Source organism: Zeugodacus cucurbitae, chromosome 2, assembly GCF_028554725.1.
Source record: "Zeugodacus cucurbitae isolate PBARC_wt_2022May chromosome 2, idZeuCucr1.2, whole genome shotgun sequence".
Taxonomy (NCBI): Eukaryota; Metazoa; Arthropoda; class Insecta; order Diptera; family Tephritidae; genus Zeugodacus; species Zeugodacus cucurbitae.
Genome location: NC_071667.1, coordinates 14,630,413 through 14,652,390, shown reverse-complemented (window position 1 = coordinate 14,652,390; position 21,978 = coordinate 14,630,413). Strand labels below are relative to the sequence as shown.

The window sequence follows — 21,978 nt, the reverse complement described above, 5'->3', positions numbered from 1 at the left end:
GCGAACTGTGTGAGCCGGCACACACGGCGTATGAGTAATTTTCGATTTCGGCACGTACACAATGCAGAGTAAGCTGGCGCTGTAAAGACAAAACAATGTGTGCAAATTCGTATTTACATACGAGTCTGTGTCACATATGCCCACAGCAAGGTCACACCGGAAGCAGGTGTTGTTGGTGAATGTATTTGATAAATTTTCATTTCCAAAAGGGGAAAAGCAATGTCTGGGCACTGCAATGGGCCAAATGGACAATCCGACAGTTGGGCAGGTTGTAAGTTCCGAATTCTAAATTGAAATGACAGACACACAAAATGATTTAAGGCTTTCAGATGCAATGGAATGTGACGGTATAAATAGAAATTGTACATATGTATGCATAGAGAATAGAAGACAGTTGAATAGATTTGTATGTTTCGACAGTTTGACAGCGTTTAAGTCGCTATTGTTTAGACATTAGTAGATAAATACGTTACGTTGATATACATATCATGGGTATTTTGTTGTATTATAAATGTGCGTATGCGTGTGCGCTTTCATTTCCGGTCCCATACTGAGTTAATGAAATTAAATGCATAAATTGTTTCTTGATTGTGTATTGTTTTATGGAATGCCTTTGCCATTAACGATGTGGCAATTGTTTCGATTACCATGAAAGTAATAAAAGTATACGAAGTTATTAATATATTTTATTTCACCAATTATAACGACATAATCGAACTTATGTGCCATGCATGATAAATAAATTGATGGCAACTGCGGCGAATTTGAACACAATTTGACTTGATTTTGCCATGAATCGATATCACTTAATTTTGCCAAGATATATCACATATTGACCGATTGATGCGGAATAAAGCCCCCGAATTTTAGAAAAACCTATAGTAAGGTATATGGGATCTAGGGGAGTATGACCCGATTTTAACCATTAATGGTATAGAGACACACTATAAGAAGAAACAGATTTCCACTGAATTAAAATAAGATATCTGAGAGATTTCGGTGAAAAATTACCCTTAGGCACTGAGTTCCAATTTCGAAAATGTTTCCGCAACTGATGTGACAGCTCAAATACAGCACTTGTGTAAAGTTTTATTCCGATATATTCATTAATTCTTAATGTATATATCATGAATTGAAGGAATTGGATGGAATTCAAAATTGAGTTATATGAAAAGTAGTCGTGGTTGTGAACCGATTTCACCCATTTTCCACACGTGTCATCAGGGTGTCAAGAAAATATTATATTATATAATTACTTTCATTGAAAATCGGGGTGGGCGACGCCACCCCCATTTTCCATTTATTAAAACAGTCTGAGTGCAGCTTCCTTTAGCCATTTCTTCTGTAAAATTTAGTTTTTCTTGTGTTTTCCGTTAGTGAGTTAACGCACTTTTATTAATTTTCAGCATAAACATTTGTATGGGAAGGGGCGTGTTTATTTTCCGATTTCACCCATTTTTATGGTGTGTAGTGGTGAAGGTAAGGGAGGCGAATGCAGATGGTTTTCAAGATATCTCAATGTACGCGTTGCACGTATGGTGGGACGGACAGACATCCGGATTTTAACTCGTCTCGTCATCTTGATCATATTGAAATATATAACCCCATAGCTAACTCGTTTAGTTTTATGACTTATAAACAACCGTTATGTGAACAAAACTATTATTGTTGGGAGAGTAGAAAAATAGTATCTAGTCTATAGAGACACACTATTAGAAGAAAAGATTCCCATTAATGGTCTATATATAATAGTTAAAAATACTTTAGTATATAGATGTTTATATATGATGTTCTAAGAAAATCGAAGCTCGTAAAATTCAGATAAAAGATATCTCAAAAAGTTTATTAAATTTAAAATTTTTTTTTAATTTAAAATATATATGCTAACCAGTTTTTGAAGCATAGTTTTAGGCACATATAGCAGTAGTGGATAAATTTATAACACAGTTTTAAGCGAAAAATTTTACTTTATTTGTCATAAGTTATCGTTAAAAGTGTTAAAATAGGTCAGCACGTCTACACACATTACTGCATTGACAGTCAACTTTGACGTTTAATTTTCGTTTCAGCACTCACTGCCTATAAGAAAAAACCTTAAATTTTAACTAAAGCATTTCGTTTCTGACAATAAACATTTTTTGCAACATTTACTATTGCCCGCGAGCATAAAAGCTTAATCAATCTTACTTGCGTGTGCATAAATCGTCCCAGTTCGTCGATTTAAAGTTTTTGATTTTTATGGCATTTACTGCAGAAAAATTAGTTCGTTGCTCGTATGCGATCTACTGATTGCCATGAATTTAGCCTAAATTCCAAAAACAGAGAACAAAAAGAGGTAATTTTCGTATCAAATGACAACTGAGAAAATTGCGGTGTTTCAAACAAACAAAAAAACAAAGACAAAAAGGAAAAGTACAAACAACCAAAGTAAGCTTATTTGCTTTAGTTTGTAAAGTGATACTAGCAGCTCATACACATATATGCGTGCAGTCAAATTAATGCTCTTGTCTCGCTTATATTGTACTATAGTACAGTCAATTTGAGTTGCTCTTCATGTTTGCAGTTTGAGGAGTGCTGAATGAGTAGTTGCAACGTATGTTTCAAGTTTTATGCAACTTTAAGTGAACATTTGTTGCTCAAATTTATATCATACTAGCGGTTTTACTATAGGAAATGGCAATGCTACAAATTTTACAGGAAAACTCAGTTCTCTTTTAAGAAATTACAAGAGCAGCTTTTATTTGAACAAATATATGTATGTGTCCCAACAGCATGTCGCTTTAAAAAATGACCACATTTTTCATATTGTCTGAAGCATTTTTCTGTTAAAAAATCGCTCGAATCAACAAGCGGAATCCCTCGCGTAAAGCATGAGTAAAATAAAATGTTGCGCATACGTATTGTTGGACCAACCGCACTTGCTGTTTAAATGTGGTCACAATTTCATTATGCTATGCTGATTGCGCGATTCATGTCACTTCATATATTTTAAGATAAATACATGTGAATATATGTAATGTTATATGTTAATAAATATAGGAAAATTCGCTGACGCAGTGTGTGAGTAATGTTACGTATACGCAGTGTATGACATGTAACATCGTTTAAATACATTGTCTGCTTAATATAATATGGTATATATATATTGATATCGCACAAGATTACGGTGAATACATTCTCAACGCTTTTTGCTCGCTTGCAGATTAAAAGCACAAATAATTAATTGTTGCATTGTTTTGTATTGACGCTGGTGAATTAACTATCTTGGTTTTTAATGAATAAGTAATACAATACACCATTTACACTGAAAAATAAAATAAAATCCAACAAAACGAACAAAACAGAATTGCATTAATTCAATGGCTATCAACATCATCCGTTGAGTCGATTTGCGGAGCAGTAAAACACAATAACCATAACACGAAAAACGAAACTGCAACTCATTATTCTACCACAAAAGCACAGTGAATGCGTTGAACAAAACAAAACTTGATGAAAGCATGTACACGAGTGCAGCTTTTGCACTTGTTCGGCCAATAAGTGGTCTTGAATTTTGTATGAATCATAACGAGTACGATGAGGTTCAAGCACACTTTCAATGCGCTGCCACGTGCATATTTGTGTTATGCATATAGAAGACGTTAGCAGTCCGTCTAGGTGTACATATATACTACTTGTATTAATATATATTATGAATAACTAAAACAGTTGGTAGCCTTGGAAAATCGCACTTTACACCAATAATTTCATTTGCATTTCCTGCCAACATTATACACATTTTATTTTCATTCATTCCCTTCAACGATTGCAGCAGTTGGTGGTTATGGCATGCAATTAAGAATTAAGTGAGTGGAATTATTAGTAATTTCACACAATGTTTTTATGAAATGTTTAACCTTCTTTTTGCGGTGATTATAAGTAGGTAAACTCTATTTGCCATATATTGTCTCTTAACATAGATCACTAGGAAATTTAAAGTTATATAATCGTACTAAATTCTGGGAATGACCGAATTAAAATTAAGCACAGATTTTAAGCACATCAAAGCTTGACAACTTAGTAAATATTTTACGATACTCAAAACTATCATGAGAAAAGCCAAAGTATTTCGGTCATCTGGTTTGATGACAAATAAATGACTGCAGGTGTCATAAATAACAATTTAAGTAACTAACTTTTTGTTTGTGCACAACGTACACGTGCCGCAAAAGTTGAATGTGCCAACCAGTACTATTTGTTAACAACTACATGTAGGATACATATGTACACTACCTGGTATACCACATGCTGCTGCATTGAAGACACGGAAATGGAAAGCGAAACATTTTAAGCTGACTTTCCATGTTTAATGTTTGAGAAGCACGTATAAACTATCGTGAAATTTATTTTGTCACAAGTATGTATTTGGTAAAAGCCTATCGTCGAGAAATTGTAGTTTAATTGTAATTCATTCGTAGTTTCAAGTAAACTTAATATTAGGTCTACAACTTTGCTTCCGCCGTTTTTTTGTAAATTTAAGATTTTTTTTTGTATAAAAACGGTTACAAATGTCGATGAGCCTCAGCCGCACTTTTCCTGGAATTCAAAAAGAAAAGCAAAATTTCCCGCAAATGTCGAGAATTCGGCTCAAAAAGTGACATTTTCAGTTGAGAATAAGTTTAGAATGCAAACAGATCTCTACAAATATATTTGTGGATTAATGTTGACACAAATGTCCAAGATCGATATAAAACGATTTAATCGACCAGTGCTTGACCCTAGAGACATCTATTGGAAAACGGCGGAAGCAAAGTTGTAGACCTAATATCTTAATACTAGATACCTATATGAATTGGAAAATATTTTTTGGAAAACCTTGACGAACAGAGCAACTTTATTAATCTATTTCACATATTCTCGAAATAAATAGCATTGGCCAACTTTCGCACTTTTAGTAACTTAACTGAGAGTTTGCAAATTAAAAAGATGCCCAGATGAAGGAGCTTCACTGTATTCCAATCTGCATTTACTTAACCAATTTCAGTGTATTAAGAAGAGACATACACATATATACAAATGGCACATGGAATCATGCAAATTGTGTAACCATTCATATGAGTATTGTGCCACAGCTCGTTATCGGAAATGATGCAGCAATATTGAAAAACCACAGCAGCTACACTTTCGGTATTAATTATTGAAGCAAGCCATGCTGTGACACTAATACTTCCCCAAAATCGTAGAGAGAGGATGAATACATAACAGTATTTAAGGAATTTTCATTTGTTTAATATATTTGTATATATGTAAGTACATAATGTTATTACTGAATATTTCTGCATGGATTAAAAGAATTATGTGCAATTTCAGTGTTGCTTTACATGCATTTTCACATTTTATTTAAAACGGACAGTTATGCACAAAGTAAATTTATTATTTTCGGTTTTATTTGGTTTCACATATATTGAGGTTTGAGTATCAGCAAGGTAAGCTTAAATACAATTTATATGTGCATTGCATTTGTACATTTGTAAACAATTATTTGAAGAAACACGTTCTGTCTTAGACGAAATATATTTACTAAGGCATTAGGTTGAGTTAATAATTTTATAGAAGTTTTCATGAGGATTAAAATGTGTCTGTTTTTCTGTCGTATTCAAATATGTGTCTGAGTTGTGTTAACTAAAGAAGAACTGTTCAAATAAATATTACTTTGTAACCACTACATACTAACAGACATACATTGAGTAGAAATATGAGCTTTTGAATAAACAGAAGATGTGTAACGTTAAGAAGAAATCTGCTCAAGAATTGTCTAGTAATTATCTCCAGGTTGTTAACATACCATAGAAAATACGACTCTCAACCCTTATCGTAGTTAACGACAGAATTATTTTTCTGCTAACCGTTTTACAATGCCGCAGAAATCTATTCCTGGGATACCACTTCTTAACGTAAAGGGTTTTCAATAGGGACGCTACAAAAGTAGACCGATAGGGACAGCAAATGACGCCATAATTTTTCCCCGCTCCTTTGACGTTTCTCATCATTAATTTTTGCCATTTCAGCATGGAAAGATAGACGATCCAACAACGAGTCGAAATTATTAAAATTTACTACCGAAATTTGGAGTCAGTGGCCTCAACTTTAAGAGCACTACGTCCAATTTATGATGAAGTTCATTTCTGACTGAATGTCTTCGTTAATAAGCAAGTTTGTGTTATTAGTCAGTTTATTATTAGTCAGAAAATCCTACGTCGAACCATCGAAATTTGGTTTCAGCGTTTGGACTTGTGCAAACGCCCACGTAATGGCTATGCAAAAGAACTCAAGTTCCATAATAATTGCGTGGAATGTACTTTCACATGAATAAAGAATTTCATTGATATCCCAAACCGTTTTTGTATTGCTCTTATTAAAAACCCTTTATTTGAGGTTAAAGTTGAAATTCTATAGAATAACTTTGAATAACTTGAAGTTGAGTGTGTTTAATTACTAATTCCCTTAAATGCCTCTGAAGTCTAATGAAATTTGAGACGTTTAGGACCATGTCTACGTTAATATCTATATGATGCATTCCCGGAAATATAACTCAGGTGAAATATATTGACTTTCAATATTCTAAGAAGTTATGAACTTATTAATGACCATGTTGTGTTTAAAAAGCTTAAGCCAAACATTTTTGATCTGAATACGAACTCGCGTAGCAGTCATAGCAGCGTTTTAGCTAATCTTAATGTTATCCAATAAATTAAAAATATAATTTTGAGCCATTTTTGGTGAAAATTATCTTCAAAATATGCGCCTAAACGATTATCAGTTGCAATATAAAAGCTCTGTTGGGAAACATATCATATCACATTACTACTTGCAATGGGCAACTCTTCGCGCGGAAATTCAAATTAATCACAAGAGAACTAAAAACAATAAATGTAAAATCTCGCTAACCAAATCACACACCTCCTGTTGTTGCAACCTCTTTACAAGTACAGTAAATATATAGGTATGTCCTCAAAAGTACATACAAAGCTCACAGCAACATATGTACGTACATATGCATATGGTATAACTCTATTTCAATTCTTAAGTACATACTCATTTATTCGTTTGTCACAATTAGTGCTTGTTGTGTTTGTGTATGCTTGTGAGTATTTATTTTTTTTCTCCTCATCAAGTTCCACAATTGTGCGTCTATGTATGAGAGAGTGTGCTTTGCTGTGGCGCGTTGAGAATTCGTTATGTCCTTTGTGGCACGTTTCTGTACGTTCAGCTTCAATGCACATGTAACAAGAATTATTATTTGCACATGTATGTATGTAGCACTGGGCAAATAACTTGCAGTAATATTTACTTGGCTCAAATTTGCGTGAAACTGCCGTATTTTAAACAGCTTTCTATCTTTGTTTGGCAAGAGTAAAGATTCTGAGTAACACTAGATGCAAACTTCTATCTAACTAGATAGTGAATGTGTATTTACTTTGGCATAGGCCTATATTTATCAAATCATTATATCCCTGGTATATACTTATCATAAATTATAAAAATAAATAAATTTAAATACCTATTATGTGTGCAATGTTGCCTAAAATCAAAAATAAAACCGTAATCGTAAAGTTTTTTCAAAAATTATGCTTTTTCTTCTTAGCCATATTTTTCCTCAAACTGGGCACACATTTCTTTACCACAACAAGTACAAATGTGGGAATTGTTCGATCTGGCAGCACAGTAAAAGAAGAAGACGACGTTGAGCAGTAGTAGTTGACGACGACGAGCGTGAGTAAGACGTATACGACGTGCAGCAGCCAGTTTTCTTAATTAATAATTCGTTTTAATTCATATTCAAATCATACTTTAGGTATTATAATTCATTAACATTCAAATATAAATCATTTGTATTTATCATCATTTAAAACATTATAATCATTTTCAATAACTAAAATAAAGTGAAATACATCATTCCACACAAATTATTGCTTTTGTAAGTTTGTCAAAGGCCTCACTATCTCTCTCAATTTTTAATACATTTTGTATCTACATAACTTGTATTTTACTAAAAGGTGATTTTTTAAGAGCTTGATAACTTTATACATAGAACATTTAAACATATACATAGAAACATTTAAAAAAAAACTGCTCCACATAACATAACAGAAAAACTCAGGAGTACCCACAAGTTCATGAACAAGTACACTGTGAACTCGACTTAAGTGAACACTGTAGAAACAATATGTGTGATACTATGCTAACGAGTGCAAAATTAATTTACGTAGTGTAGTAAACAATCACGGAACCCGTTTTGAAATTAAGAAAATATACTATATACAGTGGAACTCGAACTTCTATAAGTCGAAGATCATCATAACTCGAACTTTTGAATTGACAATAGCGTTCATAAATAAAATTTCATACAAATTTCCTTCCATAACTCGAACTTCTATAACTCGAAGTTCTCCATAACTCGATCTCTTAAAGTGGCAATAGAAGTAAAATTTCATACAAATTTCATAAAAATTTCATAAAAATTTCCTTCCATAAATCGAACTTTTCGACCAAGGCATAATACAAAATTTAAAATTTTACTATCGAGGCAGAATTTTAAAGGAGCCTCTCCATATCGTAAAGAGGCGAACAAAAAATATGATATTGTACTTTTGGATTGCATAAATCATGTAACAAAGGCATTTATTTACAAACAAATGTTATTTAATTAATTTTATGAATATTATATAACATACAATTTGACCCACATATTCGGCATATACATATGTATATGGCATAAAGTCCATTGAAAGTTTGAAAACCCTAATATTAGTTATATGGGGACTAGGGGAAATTTCGATCCGATTAGAAGAAAAATATTCCCTCAGAATTTCTTCAAAATATCTATATATTTTTCGGTAAACAAATTATTAGAAGCACTGAGGACCCTATGTTCGATATATGAATTATGGTTAGATTTCGGTGATATGTAGTTTTCAACTTAACCTTTGTATGGGAGGTGGGCGTGGTTTTTTATCCGATTTCTGTCATTTTTGAACTGTATAAGGTTGTATCTAAAAGAAACGACTCTAGAGAGTTTGGTTGATATAGCTCTAGCAATTTACGAGTTACGTACAAAAATCTTAATAAGGCGGGGCCACACCCAACTTTGTTACCAGAGCATAAAAATAAAATTTTGTAGAAAGTTGTTATAATTAGTATACTCCACTAACTTTAACTTTTGGTTGCAATTTTCCTCTTTTAAGTGCCTTTTCATATTTTTGACATTTAATGTGCTGAGAATTGTCAAAAGGAAAACATATACATCAGAGAACGGCATTTGCTGAATGAAAAACATTCGTACGCGCTCAACAGCCGAATAATCGCACTGTTCGGATCAGCCGATCAAACTTGCCTGCGCTCACATTTTCGTTGTTGATTTTAAATTCACTCGTGTTTGTGCGATTTTTTGTTTCACTCCGAGTTTGTTCGGCTCGTGTTCAATATAATGATTTCGGGCGCTTGCTCATTCGGTTCAACAATCATTGTTTTGAACAAGAACAACACTTAACTCGCAAAAATCAACTCGTATGATTTTACTCATGCGCGCAGCAAGCGGCACTTTTTCTGCACAGATGAAATGTGAGAAGAAGAACAAGACAAGCTACAACAACAAACTGCATAGAAATTGTTACGGTACATGCAGTCGTAACGCTCACATCGTGTCGTCTTGTCGCTAATTGTTTACTAATAATCGATCAACTCAAATTGAATCGAATGATGCTTTCGTCAACACAGGCTCATTTTATTGAACGCTGACTTTTGTTCAGTGAGTTGAATTGAGTGAGAAATTTTGAATCGAGGACTCAAAATCCAAAGAATGCTGTGTACGGCAAATTGAGTTGATTTTTACTCATCACTCTATTTTTTTCAGTGAGTTGAGTTGAATGAAAAAGTTCGCGTATGAGTAAATCAAGAAAATAGTGATTTTTGCAGTTCTCTGATATACATATACATAGTACAATGTCTTTTTCCATATTTATTGTTATTAATAAGATATAAATGTGACTTTGATTCTAAAAGAAAAAATATTAGATCGAAGTATTTGAGAAAAAGCTTGGTAAGTACCTCGAGGCACTTAAGCGGAATTTATTAAAGTGCCTTTCCCGCTTAAGTGTTTCAAAGATCTTACATGTTAAGAAGGGTCACTTAAGCGGGGATTACTGTAATTCAATGAAATCAAATAAATACATACGTAAAACATGGTATACAAATTCTTATAGAAATGAAGTAAGTGAAGAAGTTTCTGTAAAAAGTGAGTGGAACGTAAAGTAAGCACATAACTTCTAATACCTAAGTTCAGAGAATAAGTATGGTATATAAAAACACTACAGAAAAACTTAGTCAAACATCATAGCCTAAACGCAGCATTATTATTAATACATAATCATTCCTGCCAACTCGATTACTTCATAAGCACAAACAGAGCAAAACAAAAAATGAACTTTCATAATAAATTTTATCTCCAGTCGGCTTCTGCATAAAGCCGAAAATCAAGACTGGATGTCTGTATAAATAAACATAAAATTATGTATGTGTATATACAATGCAATTATGACCTTCTTTCACTCACCTTCATTCGCGGACACGGCCAAACGAGTACTGTTTTATTAAAATCCCGTGACAGCTGCTCGGCCAAGTGACAGTAGGCGACAAGTGGCGCATTACTTGACGATGATGACTTTTTCATTTCGCCAACCTTCATGAAAGCCGCTGTTGCATTATTAATCTGTGCTGGTGTTACAACAGATTGCTGTTGCAGTCGCCGTTGCTGTTGATGTGATTGCCGCTGACTTGGCAATGTTGCTGCCACTGTTGCTGATGTTGATTTTCCATTCAGCGGCAACTCATCGTCAGAAAGATTAATCCCGGTATTTAAGGTTTTCACCACAGTTGTATATTTTGGATGTTCGAGCAATTTAATGAAGCCACTTATATCTGCGTTCGAGTGTGCGCGCGTGGGTTTTGTGCAACAGAAAGCAGTTGAAAGGAAACGGTAAAGATAAATACATAAGTGTAAGAATTATGCGTATAACCTTTTTTACGAGTGTGAAGTGAAATGTGTATTGAGGATATTAAAAATTTATATATTCTTATAAACTGCGTAAATTTTGTCAGCGGTAAAAAGTATAATTATTTTGTATGTTAATAAAGCGCTATACTGAAATTAAGTAGCTTATTTTGTAAGGAAAACCCATTATATACATTTAATAGAGTATGTCGTATAAAATGTGATAGGCTTTAGAAATGTTGGGCATGTTATAAAATCTGTTCTTCGCAGATGTTTGTGGAATTTCAAGTGAAATTTTGCACTACAAACAGACCGATTATTTAAATACAATATTTCATTTAAATTAATTATATTCAGTGTCCAGGATGTTAAGTTTATCAAGAAATAAGAATTTCCATAATATCCATTGAAGACCATGACTGAATAACGGAAAATAACCAGCACTTCTTTATTTTCGATTTAAAAGTAATTTCCTTCAATGTGGTGTTTCTTGTTAAATTAGTCTAACTTTATGATGTCTTATAGAAAACTACTAAAATAAAGCTACGAATCAAGAAATTAGCAGGTTCTACTTGGTAGATCCACAATTTCTTATACATATTTGATTTTTCTACTATTTAAAATAATTCGAGCAAATTTTGGGTTGGGTACCGCCTTTATTGTGAATACAACACACCCCAGTTATACATACTATATAAGAATAAGAGCACGTCTACTTTGCTTTCTTCGTGGAATATTCATGCTCCAGTGGCTGCATAGCCGTTCTGTGACATCGCAGACTTAAAGGTAAATTGAGGAGGTTATGGCATTTTGATTCTCTGAATTATTTTTAATTGGTTTATAAAATCAAAACAGTGGCAACAACAATAAAAATATGGCTGGTTTCTGAGTAATATGTATACAAATTATATACATATGCTTGAGAAACTGCGCTGATACTCCTGGTACAAAAGAATAATATTATTGTAGAAATATATTGCTGGTGTTTAAGCTATGCCATATTTTCGTTCACTAATTTACGTTATTTAAAGTAATATATATTTTTTATTCCGATAGCTAGGCGGAGTCTACACAGTTAATGAAACTTAATCGTATTATTACAGTACAAGGCAATATTTTAGATAGCCGTGTCCAAATAAATTTACTTTAGTTGATAATTTGGACCGCTTGGTAATGGCGACGTTTATGTGAGATTTATTTTTGAATAGAAATGCTTTGCACATCTAAAATTAACGCTGGGACTGTGCAAGTACTTACAGCACTAATACAGAGTATCCGAGTATCAACTAGATTATCTTGGTCTAAGCAAATCATTGTTCTCAGCTATACTCTAAACTCTAACCAATAGGATTGGTTTGGCTATCATATTAACTTTCTTACCTTTCTAAGAACAAAACTATACGTAGAAACTATAATGAGATCAAATCTATTGACTTCTTTCGATTACATATAAAAGCTCTGTGGTGAGGTTGGAACCTGAACATATTTTGGGTTATGTTTTGATTTTCGTGGTTTCTTCATTCCTAATTTTCGCAACTCGAAGAATATATTAAAGAGAAAAGTATAAATACCTTCCTTTCTCATGGACACATAGTATTATTTAACCTAATTGTCAGCATCACTTGCTGAGTTCAGTTGATGCCAGAGCTATTCTGAGCGAAACTCAACTGCAGTTAAAAGTATTCCAAGAAACTTAAATATTCGCATATTTATATTAAAAAATAATTGCAGCAGTCTACAGCAGTATATCACCATTCAGCACTTACCGTCATCATGTATAAAATCGACACTGACATTTTGCAGATTGACATGAAAGAAATCCAGAAAATTGTAAAAGCCCTGCTGTACATGCAACACGTCCAAAATGCGGGATGGAATTAAAACGCCTACATGCTGCCGGCGTTCTGCGGTATGCTGTTGTTGTCGCAGCGATTCATGCGCAGCGGGCACATGCTGTGCATCCTGTTGCAGCTGTTCGTAAACTTGCTGCTGCCGCCGCCACTCAGTTGCGCTTTGTTGCGGTTGTCGGTTTCGTGTTGCCCGTGGCTTTGAAGTGAGCAATTGTTGTTGTGCTGCATGTTGCTGTTGCTGTTGTTGCCCCAGTACGAATTCAAGTGGCTTTTGTTTGCGCTGCTTGCGTATCTCCGGGTTTACGTGTTTTTGTATCGGTCTTTTTGCTTTATTCTCTTTGTTTGTTGATTTTAATCGCTGTTGTTGTTGTTGCTTTGGCAGCTGTTGCTGTGACATTTCGGTTTCAAACTTTTGCAACTTCTTCATTTCGGTGGCTATGTGAGCGCTTACTTGAGTGGTAGCAAGTTTTGTTGTTGAATTTGTTGTTATTGTTGCTAATGGCTGGCGCATTGTGTCAAATTGCTCTTGCGGTCGATGCATTTGCGCTTTTCGCTGTTGTTGTTGCTTTTGTGATGGCACTTGTTGCTGTTGCACATTATGTGCCATTTGTCGTTCTGTTGCCGCCTTAATACTTGCAACATTTTGCGCACCTGAAAGTTTTCCAAAACTCTCCAATTTTGTTGTTGCCACATTTGTTGTGCCTGCTGTTAGTGTTGCTGACCTTGTTGTGTTTGTTCTTGTTGTAATTAATTTGTGCTGTAATTGCGCCACATTTTGCTGCTCTTGTGCATTGGTCACCTCAGCGCGAAACTGTTGCGTCTCAGTTGCCTCCACTGTGCTCATTAATTCTGCGTCAATAGGGTGTGCAATACTTGGGGCATGCAGTACGTTGTATCCTTTCGCAGTGGTAGCTTCCGTTGTAGTAGTAGTGTACTCAAATGTCTTGCGCGGCACTTCAATTGCGAAAATTTCTGCGTTTTCTTGCGGCTGACTTTCCACTTCAACACAAGTTTCTAATAATTTCTTACTATTATTACTACTTTTCTTGCTGTTGTTGTTGTTTTTATTTCTACCGCACACCTTATCAACTATCTGCACTGCACTGACAGCTGTCACGTTTGTGATTGCAGTGGCTTGTGCTTGTCTTATTGCGGTCACCGTTGTCTGCTCCCCTGTGGTATCAGCATCCAATGCATTCAAACGTTCAATGGCAACGTTTTCGGCGCTACAAAGCACACCCACCAACTGTTGGGAATCGAGGAGTAGGAAGAAAGCTGTCAGCAGCAGAAATAATTTACCAATTTGACAGTGTGTTAACTTCATTTAGGCGACAACACCGACGAAAGGCGCATGTATTTAAGCGTGTTGTTTAAGCTGTTCTTGTTGCTTTTGTTTTAGTTTTTTATATTTAATGTATTTTTGGTGATTTCATTTGGTTCACACACTTCTGAAAATGTGTTTGTATAAACATAGATTATTTTTTTAAATCGCTCACATCGTTATGCGCCTGTGGCTATGCAATGGAATTTCTTATCACTGCAGTTGTTGTTGTTTTTGTTGCGAGTAGCATCATTTGCGACTGCTGCAGATGTCATCATTATTTTCCACATCAGAGGATATAACTTTATTAAAGTTGTTTGCATTTGCTTTGCCTTTGCTTTACATCTTTGGTTATGTTATTCATCCCATTTGGCACGTAGCTGGAAGAACTGAGAGAATATGTTTTTACGAATTATAATTTAAAATTATGTATTATATTTAATTAAATTATATTTGTTTTACACAGTATTAAAGAGCTAATATTAATCTAAATCACAAAATCATGGATTACATTTAATGTCAGACTTTCATTAAAGCTTTCAGTTAGAAGTCAAGTAAGATTGCAGATAAGAATATATTCAATCCATAGCTAATATACATATACCTCATACAAAGAATTATATGTGCATTTCTGCTTTTGTTCATATTTCTTATTCACTGTTATTTTTTGGATTTCGGTAAATGTGGAATAAAAGGTTGATATGTTGCCCTTACTATGCAACGAAAATTGTTTCATACTTTTCGAATGTTTTTTCATTAAGAATGTGCTTGTGAATTGGGTATTGCATAGTAAATATTTATATGTGCAAAGTCAGTTTAGCTGATCTTTCTTACCGACAGTGACGCATCCAAAACTTTTTTTGTTAAAATTTGTTTGTAAAGTTATTGTAGGTGCATTAACTTAATGAATTATTAAAAATTTTATTACATTTATTTAACTTTAAGCCTAAAATGCCTCGTGGTACTAGTTTATTAGCCGATTAACAAGGAATACTCATAGGAATGCATAAAAGCAGTTCCAAAGTGGCTCTAGACCCATGCGTCATCGGAACTCTTTCTCAAAATTTCTTAAAAATCCCACTAATTATAGTGTAGTGCCACGCAGCGGACGAAAAACAGCATTGATGATCGATGCAAAAGGGTTAATCCAACGCTTTGAGGTTTGCAAATAAATACCAATTCTGGGCCGATGAGTGATAGAATACAGTCTTTAGTGACGAAAAAAAATTAAATTTGGTCGGCCTAGATCATTGCAAGAAATAACGGGTGATTTTTTTGAGGTTAGGATTTTCATGCATTAGTATTTGACAGATCACGTGGGATTTCAGACATGGTGTCAAAGAGAAAGATGCTCAGTATGCTTTGACATTTCATCATGAATAGACTTACTAACGAGCAACGCTTGCAAATCATTGAATTTTATTACCAAAATCAGTGTTCGGTTCGAAATGTGTTTATCGACAAATTTTGTTCAGCGATGAGGCTCATTTCTGGTTGAATGGCTACGTAAATAAGCAAAATTGCCGCATTTGGGGTGAAGAGCAACCAGAAGCCGTTCAAGAACTGCCCATGCATCCCGAAAAATGCACTGTTTGGTGTGGTTTGTACGCTGGTGGAATCATTGGACCGTATTTTTTCAAAGATGCTGTTGGACGCAACGTTACGGTGAATGGCGATCGCTATCGTTCGATGCTAACAAACTTTTTGTTGCCAAAAATGGAAGAACTGAACTTGGTTGACATGTGGTTTCAACAAGATGGCGCTACATGCCACACAGCTCGCGATTCTATGGCCATTTTGAGGGAAAACTTCGGAGAACAATTCATCTCAAGAAATGGACCCGTAAGTTGGCCACCAAGATCATGCGATTTAACGCCTTTAGACTATTTTTTGTGGGGCTACGTCAAGTCTAAAGTCTACAGAAATAAGCCAGCAACTATTCCAGCTTTGGAAGACAACATTTCCGAAGAAATTCGGGCTATTCCGGCCGAAATGCTCGAAAAAGTTGCCCAAAATTGGACTTTCCGAATGGACCACCTAAGACGCAGCCGCGATCAACATTTAAATGAAATTATCTTCAAAAAGTAAATGTCATGAACCAATCTAACGTTTCAAATAAAGAACCGATGAGATTTTGCAAATTTTATGCGTTTTTTTTTTTAAAAAGTTATCAAGCTCTTAAAAAATCACCCTTTATTATAGAGACCCAGGAACCACGGTCCTGCTACAAGCGATGTTGTGGAAGCGGTACCTTGATTTCATGGGCTGCATATTTATGGCTAATATTTATGTAAATCTTTTGGACAGCGAGTTAATAAAATTTGCTGCCAATATTTGTGGCATATAACTTGACATATCAGCAGGATAACGCTTCAATCCACACGACGAACATCTTTAACGAACGGAAAATTCCCGTATTTCACTGTACAACACTGAGTTCGAACCTAAATCTAATTGAGGATCTCTGGGGATCCTCTCTGCTCCTGTTTTCCAAAATGAAAAGCAGTTTGAGAAAGTACGTCATCTTAAATTAGCCAAAAAAGCAAGAATTGGCCAATATTTACATAACTATTCTGCAGTTATTAGCTAATTCTGAGTTTAAGCGGCTTAAATTAGTTTTATAATATAAGGACAATGTTACTGACTATTAAAGTAAACATTTCTTTCGGTAAAACTCAAATGTATAGAATTTACTGATAAAAATAGTAAAATGCAAATTTAATATTTATTATTAGCCTAAACTTCAATTTTGTTTTATAGTTTAAAAAAAATTTGAAATTTGTAAATATTTTGTTTTTTTTTTCGTATACTATTAATAATAACAAACCTGCATACTCAGACATATTTTGCAATTTTGTAATCTTTAATTTTTTTTTTGCAAAAAGTGCAAGCACATATAATTATTTTTATGAGGTATGTACTAATAGATGTCGAATAAAAAGATAACTCAAGTGTATTCGATGCTACAATTCATCGCCTAATTAACTGCAATTGTTGCTCAAGCAAAAAATATTCTTTAATTTTTTGGTTGTCACTCATCAAAAACTTCCCTACTCCTGGCATCTGAATTGTTTGAGTTTAACACTTTGATGCTCGCTCACTTGCCGAATGAGTTGTTTGGATAACTTTTTTACTTTTCTTTCATTATTTTGTTGCCTTTTCATTCCCACCTTTTTGCTTGCTTTTACTCGGACGATTATGCGGCCGCTTCCTTGTCTGCGTTTATTTTTGAAGAGAATTTCCATAATTGCGCTCGGCAACCAAAACAAAATAAAAACAAAAGCACACTGCAATCAAGTGAAGTGTACGAAGTTGAGCGGAAAAAATACAAAAGCAGACACAGGAAAGAACAAAAAAAAAGGAGAAGAATGAAAAAAGAAAAAAAAAGGAGAAAAAACGTGAAAAATCAGTGGAACTAAAATTAACAATGAGTAAAAGTAAATAAACGTTGAGAATTTGCAGCTAATTTAAGATTCAGATTTGCGCTGTCGTTATTTATGCAGCATAATATTGTGGGTGGTTTTAATCTAAATTTTACGTTGAGCAGCTCTTTATAATTGTTGCGAAAATAGGCGTCTCTTTACTTGTTACTTTTGAATATTACTTTAGCCTAGCAACTTTGCTGGCAGTTGAAATGATTAAGTATAAAATAGCAATATTTATTTGCACTCATTTTGTTTAATGGCATTTTCGGAGACGTTTTTCAACTTTTCTTTTTCATAAATTAACTGCATCCTTAAGGAACGCAGAAGCGAAGACCTTTGTGTGGTAATTATGATAGAAAAAGTTGCGTTATTTTAATACCCTTGAAATTTTAATAAGAAAAAAGTCATAAAAGTTGCCTTTTATATTTTTAGCGATGTTGAAGTTTAATAGGACAAGTATTTTTACTGAACTTTAACTTTTTCTTTAGACACTTAACGTTTTTAATTTTCACTAATTAGCCTCACTTGAAACCTTAAAGTTTGCAGCAACCAAATTAGTTTGAACTTTTATATTTTTTTTTTAATTTATAAGTGACAGCAGAGTTAAATTATACTATAAAATAAGAGAAATTATTATGTGTGAGGCAATAAGTTAGACAGTTGATTAAAGTAGCGAAACAAGCCTAAGTTTATGGGAAAAATTAGATAATTCAGAGAATTTAAATTTATAATCCACAAATAGTGTTACTTAAAATTGAAAAAAAGATACCACGTCAGGTGCAGTAATTATATGGTCACCCTCTTGGCAATTCGTATCAGTCATATCATTAATGGCATGTTTACAAACATTTTCTTTTACATTTCATCATGCCTATGACGTCATCTGCCTTCGGCGACAAACGAGTATAAACTACTAAAATAGCATAATTAGAATAAAATAAAGCTTTATGTAGCTGAAAATACAGTATACCAGTTAATAAACAACTGTAAATAGTTCTAAATATTTTTTTTTAACAAATTTCTTATATTAAAATCTTCCGGATCATCCAACATACAATGTTACTCATACGCACTGTTACACCCAATTTTTCGAACAAACACTTAGAAATTCTTTAAAATATTTATATTACTCTGATCGTTTTAAAATTCACTTTAGCTTTATTTAATTACTATTAATATTTCAAAATGAAAACATTTCAATGAATTTCAATCAAAAGCGGAATATTTGAAAATAAATAAAAAATGCAGAGATTTTAGCAAAACGAATATGTTTCGTCATTCATACAATTCATTGCGAACGTATTAGTGCGTTATCTCAGTCTTCCAGTGCTTCACTCATATTTTCTGTTTTTTTGCATAATTTATTTCACTTGCTTGCAAATCGAAAGCTGCGCGTAAGGCGAACAAATAAATTTGCATAAATTTATATATGAAAAATAAAATGCTCAGACAAATCTGCTATTTCTTAAAATTTACATACACTTTCCTCTACATCGTAATCTTGTTGTTTACTTCGCTTTCATATAATCAGCAAATACGAGTGTACGTGTATTGGCACTCCTGTATTTTTGTATGTATTTACGCTGTGTATAATTTACATACATTACGCGCATGCCTGGCAGGCAAATGAAAAGAATTTTACACACAAATTGATTTAGAGTTTATGTTGTAGTTTTATATTTAAGACGTACGTAAGTATAAATCAGGAGAAACTTAGTTAGAATACCCGGATTCTTGTTCTGCGGAAAACAGATTGGGTTAAGTTAGGAAATAATTTATTTTATAGTAAAACTATTTTTTTCGCAAAAATGCTAAATATTTCTACTCGTCCTATCCATCCGCGTATCCATTAATCTGTTGTTTGTTAATTGTTTGTTGTTTGTGGCAACCCTAAATAAAATCTTACTCTATTATGAGCCTTCTGAAATCTTAATTTAGTATGATTGACGTTTTATAAAATATGTCTCAAATATCAATCATTTATTTGTTTTAACTTATTGAAACATGTGGCAACTCTTTTTAAAAAGATATTGATAGAACATTTTCCTTAACCTACACAATCCCATGAGGTTACTGAAAATACTCATTTATTTATCAGTTATTTTTTTATAAATTTTTTCAATAAATTTTTTTAAAGGTGGCAAGCCTACGGAAAAATATAATAACTTTAATTTAACTTTTAAAATCGAAATATTTTAAGAATTGATGTTTGGAATATAATTCGACATTTAAAGGTCTAAATATGGTGAGATACAACCATTCTATATAGAATCGGAGGTATATATTGAAATAGTGTTGCCATACATCGAAGCGTAAATTGGAATTTATTACGATATGGTAGACAATCAGAAAGCAGAAAGAGTTGAAAAGAAAAACTTTATGCTATGAATTCAATTTATACATTTTTTGGCACAGAGTTGCCAGCTAACAAATTAGTTTAAAAACATTTGAAAATAAAAATTACCCAGTTAATTATATAACAGCGATAAATAAATATATAAGCAACCAATTGCCAAATATTACATCGCAGAGGGTAACCTAATAAAACAATTTTTACTGCCTAGTACGTATGCCTATCCTTAAATGGCCGCCAGTTGTGTGGCACCTACACGATATGCTATTTTTGTGAAACCCAAGAGCTAAGCCCCATAGCCTATTTATAGGGGTCGTTACGCACTTTTTAACATACAGCTATGTATTTAGCTATACGTGAGTATATTTGTTAATCAAATCATTTAAAGTGATTGAGTATATTCGCTTAGCTTAGCAGAAAAACAAGAGCATAACGCAAATGAAAGAGTAATAGAAAGAGACTTCCCCACGCACAAAAGAAACTAAAAAATAGAAAACAAGAAGTAAAACAAAATAATCATATGTTACTTCTATTCATTTTGACAAACATGTCCTCATACTTCTTTAGGGCTGCATGTGTATGAACACAGGGTCCGTTTGTTAAATTTTCGTTGTTGGTACTATTTTCGGAATTGCCAAATTAGGTAGCTGAGGAAGTGAAATTACGTACAAGCAGTGAAAAGTTTCGAGGATTTATACTAAATGTGTAATATAAATCCCTTTTCCTTAACAAAGCTACGCACAAGCAAATTAATTTAATTTGAAGACACAGCAGAGACACAGTAAAGGGCCCGGCTTTTAAGTTTAGCTGGTGGGGCGCAGCATTGCTAAAGATAGTAAATTATCCTTTTTGAGTGAAATTTATTTAAAAAATCATATTAAATACCACTTAACGATGAAAAATAATAAACTCGTTGCATTTCCATATATATTTTTTAAAAATTGGGCATCGAACCCACAAATAGCGCGCAAGCAGTTCATATTCCATTTAATAAAGTTTTAAAATACGCGAAATTCACTGGAACGCCAGGAAAACAAATAAATTTTCATTCTCAAAATATGCGTAGCATATAAATATATACATATGCGTGTATCTAAATATAATAACTTGTTGTTGTTACTGTTGTAGACTGTAAAAGTTGTCGCACATTGCTGTCGTATACCCTTATGAAGCAGCTGCTTACTCCAGCCAGCAGAGAAACTAATATAAATAGGTACCCTAATACATGTGCGTTTGTATCTATACATGCGCTTGAATCAAAGCGCGTTAACTAAATAAAAACATAAACAAATCCCACGCATGTCTCGTCCTCGCAATGTGTTCATTTATATGTATGTATATAGGTTTGTATGTATATACTATATGACTTTGGAAAATTACATATAATTTTTATGAGGATACCCACCCACACTATATCGTACATATATAAGTAGACAAAAGTGTGTGGATATAAATTGTTTACAAAGTGACTTCACTGAACGGCGCTTTGTGCGAGCGTATGGGACATATAAAATTCTTATATTTGTCTGTACTAGATATATATATGTAGTAGTACACACACATATGAGCACATAATACATATAAATAGTTCTTAGTAATAGTAGTTCTATAAAAATAGTTGCATATATCTGTACTTAAGTCTGGTTTTGGAGTCACTTCTTTCTTATAATACTACCCACTATGACCTAGTTATACCTGATTGCTTTGTTTACTTAAAAAATCATTCAATTTGTGCTTTGACCGAGTTTAAAGTTCTAACATATATATGGATAAGCTTCGTAAAACAGCATAATCATTAAAATAACTGTTATAACGGTACATGTTTGAAAATTGCAACTTTCATTTAAGAACACAATCTCAGCTGATTAAGTGATTTAAATAAGCAAGCGCTTTCAAAAATACAGCATTATTTATAGTACTTTTGGCGGTAACGACATATGAAACTATGGACTTACCATCGATCGCATTCTTTCTTCTTCCTACAATGGAAGTGAATGAAA

General features: G+C 33.4%; 1 protein-coding gene across 3 annotated transcripts in view; it reads right to left on the bottom strand.

The window, feature by feature from the left end:
• Window positions 1-21,978, bottom strand: part of LOC105218644 (uncharacterized) — a 246,005-nt gene that overhangs the window by 60,457 nt on the left and 163,570 nt on the right. For all 3 annotated transcript variants that reach the window (XM_054225843.1, XM_054225841.1, XM_054225842.1), the window contains exons 2-3: window positions 12,796-14,589; window positions 10,592-10,956 (exon numbers count right to left, since the gene is read on the bottom strand). In XM_054225843.1, coding sequence (XP_054081818.1) covers window positions 10,592-10,956; window positions 12,796-14,203 — 1,773 coding nt within the window. In that variant the 5' untranslated portion in view covers window positions 14,204-14,589. The remainder of the gene's footprint in view (window positions 1-10,591; window positions 10,957-12,795; window positions 14,590-21,978) is intronic.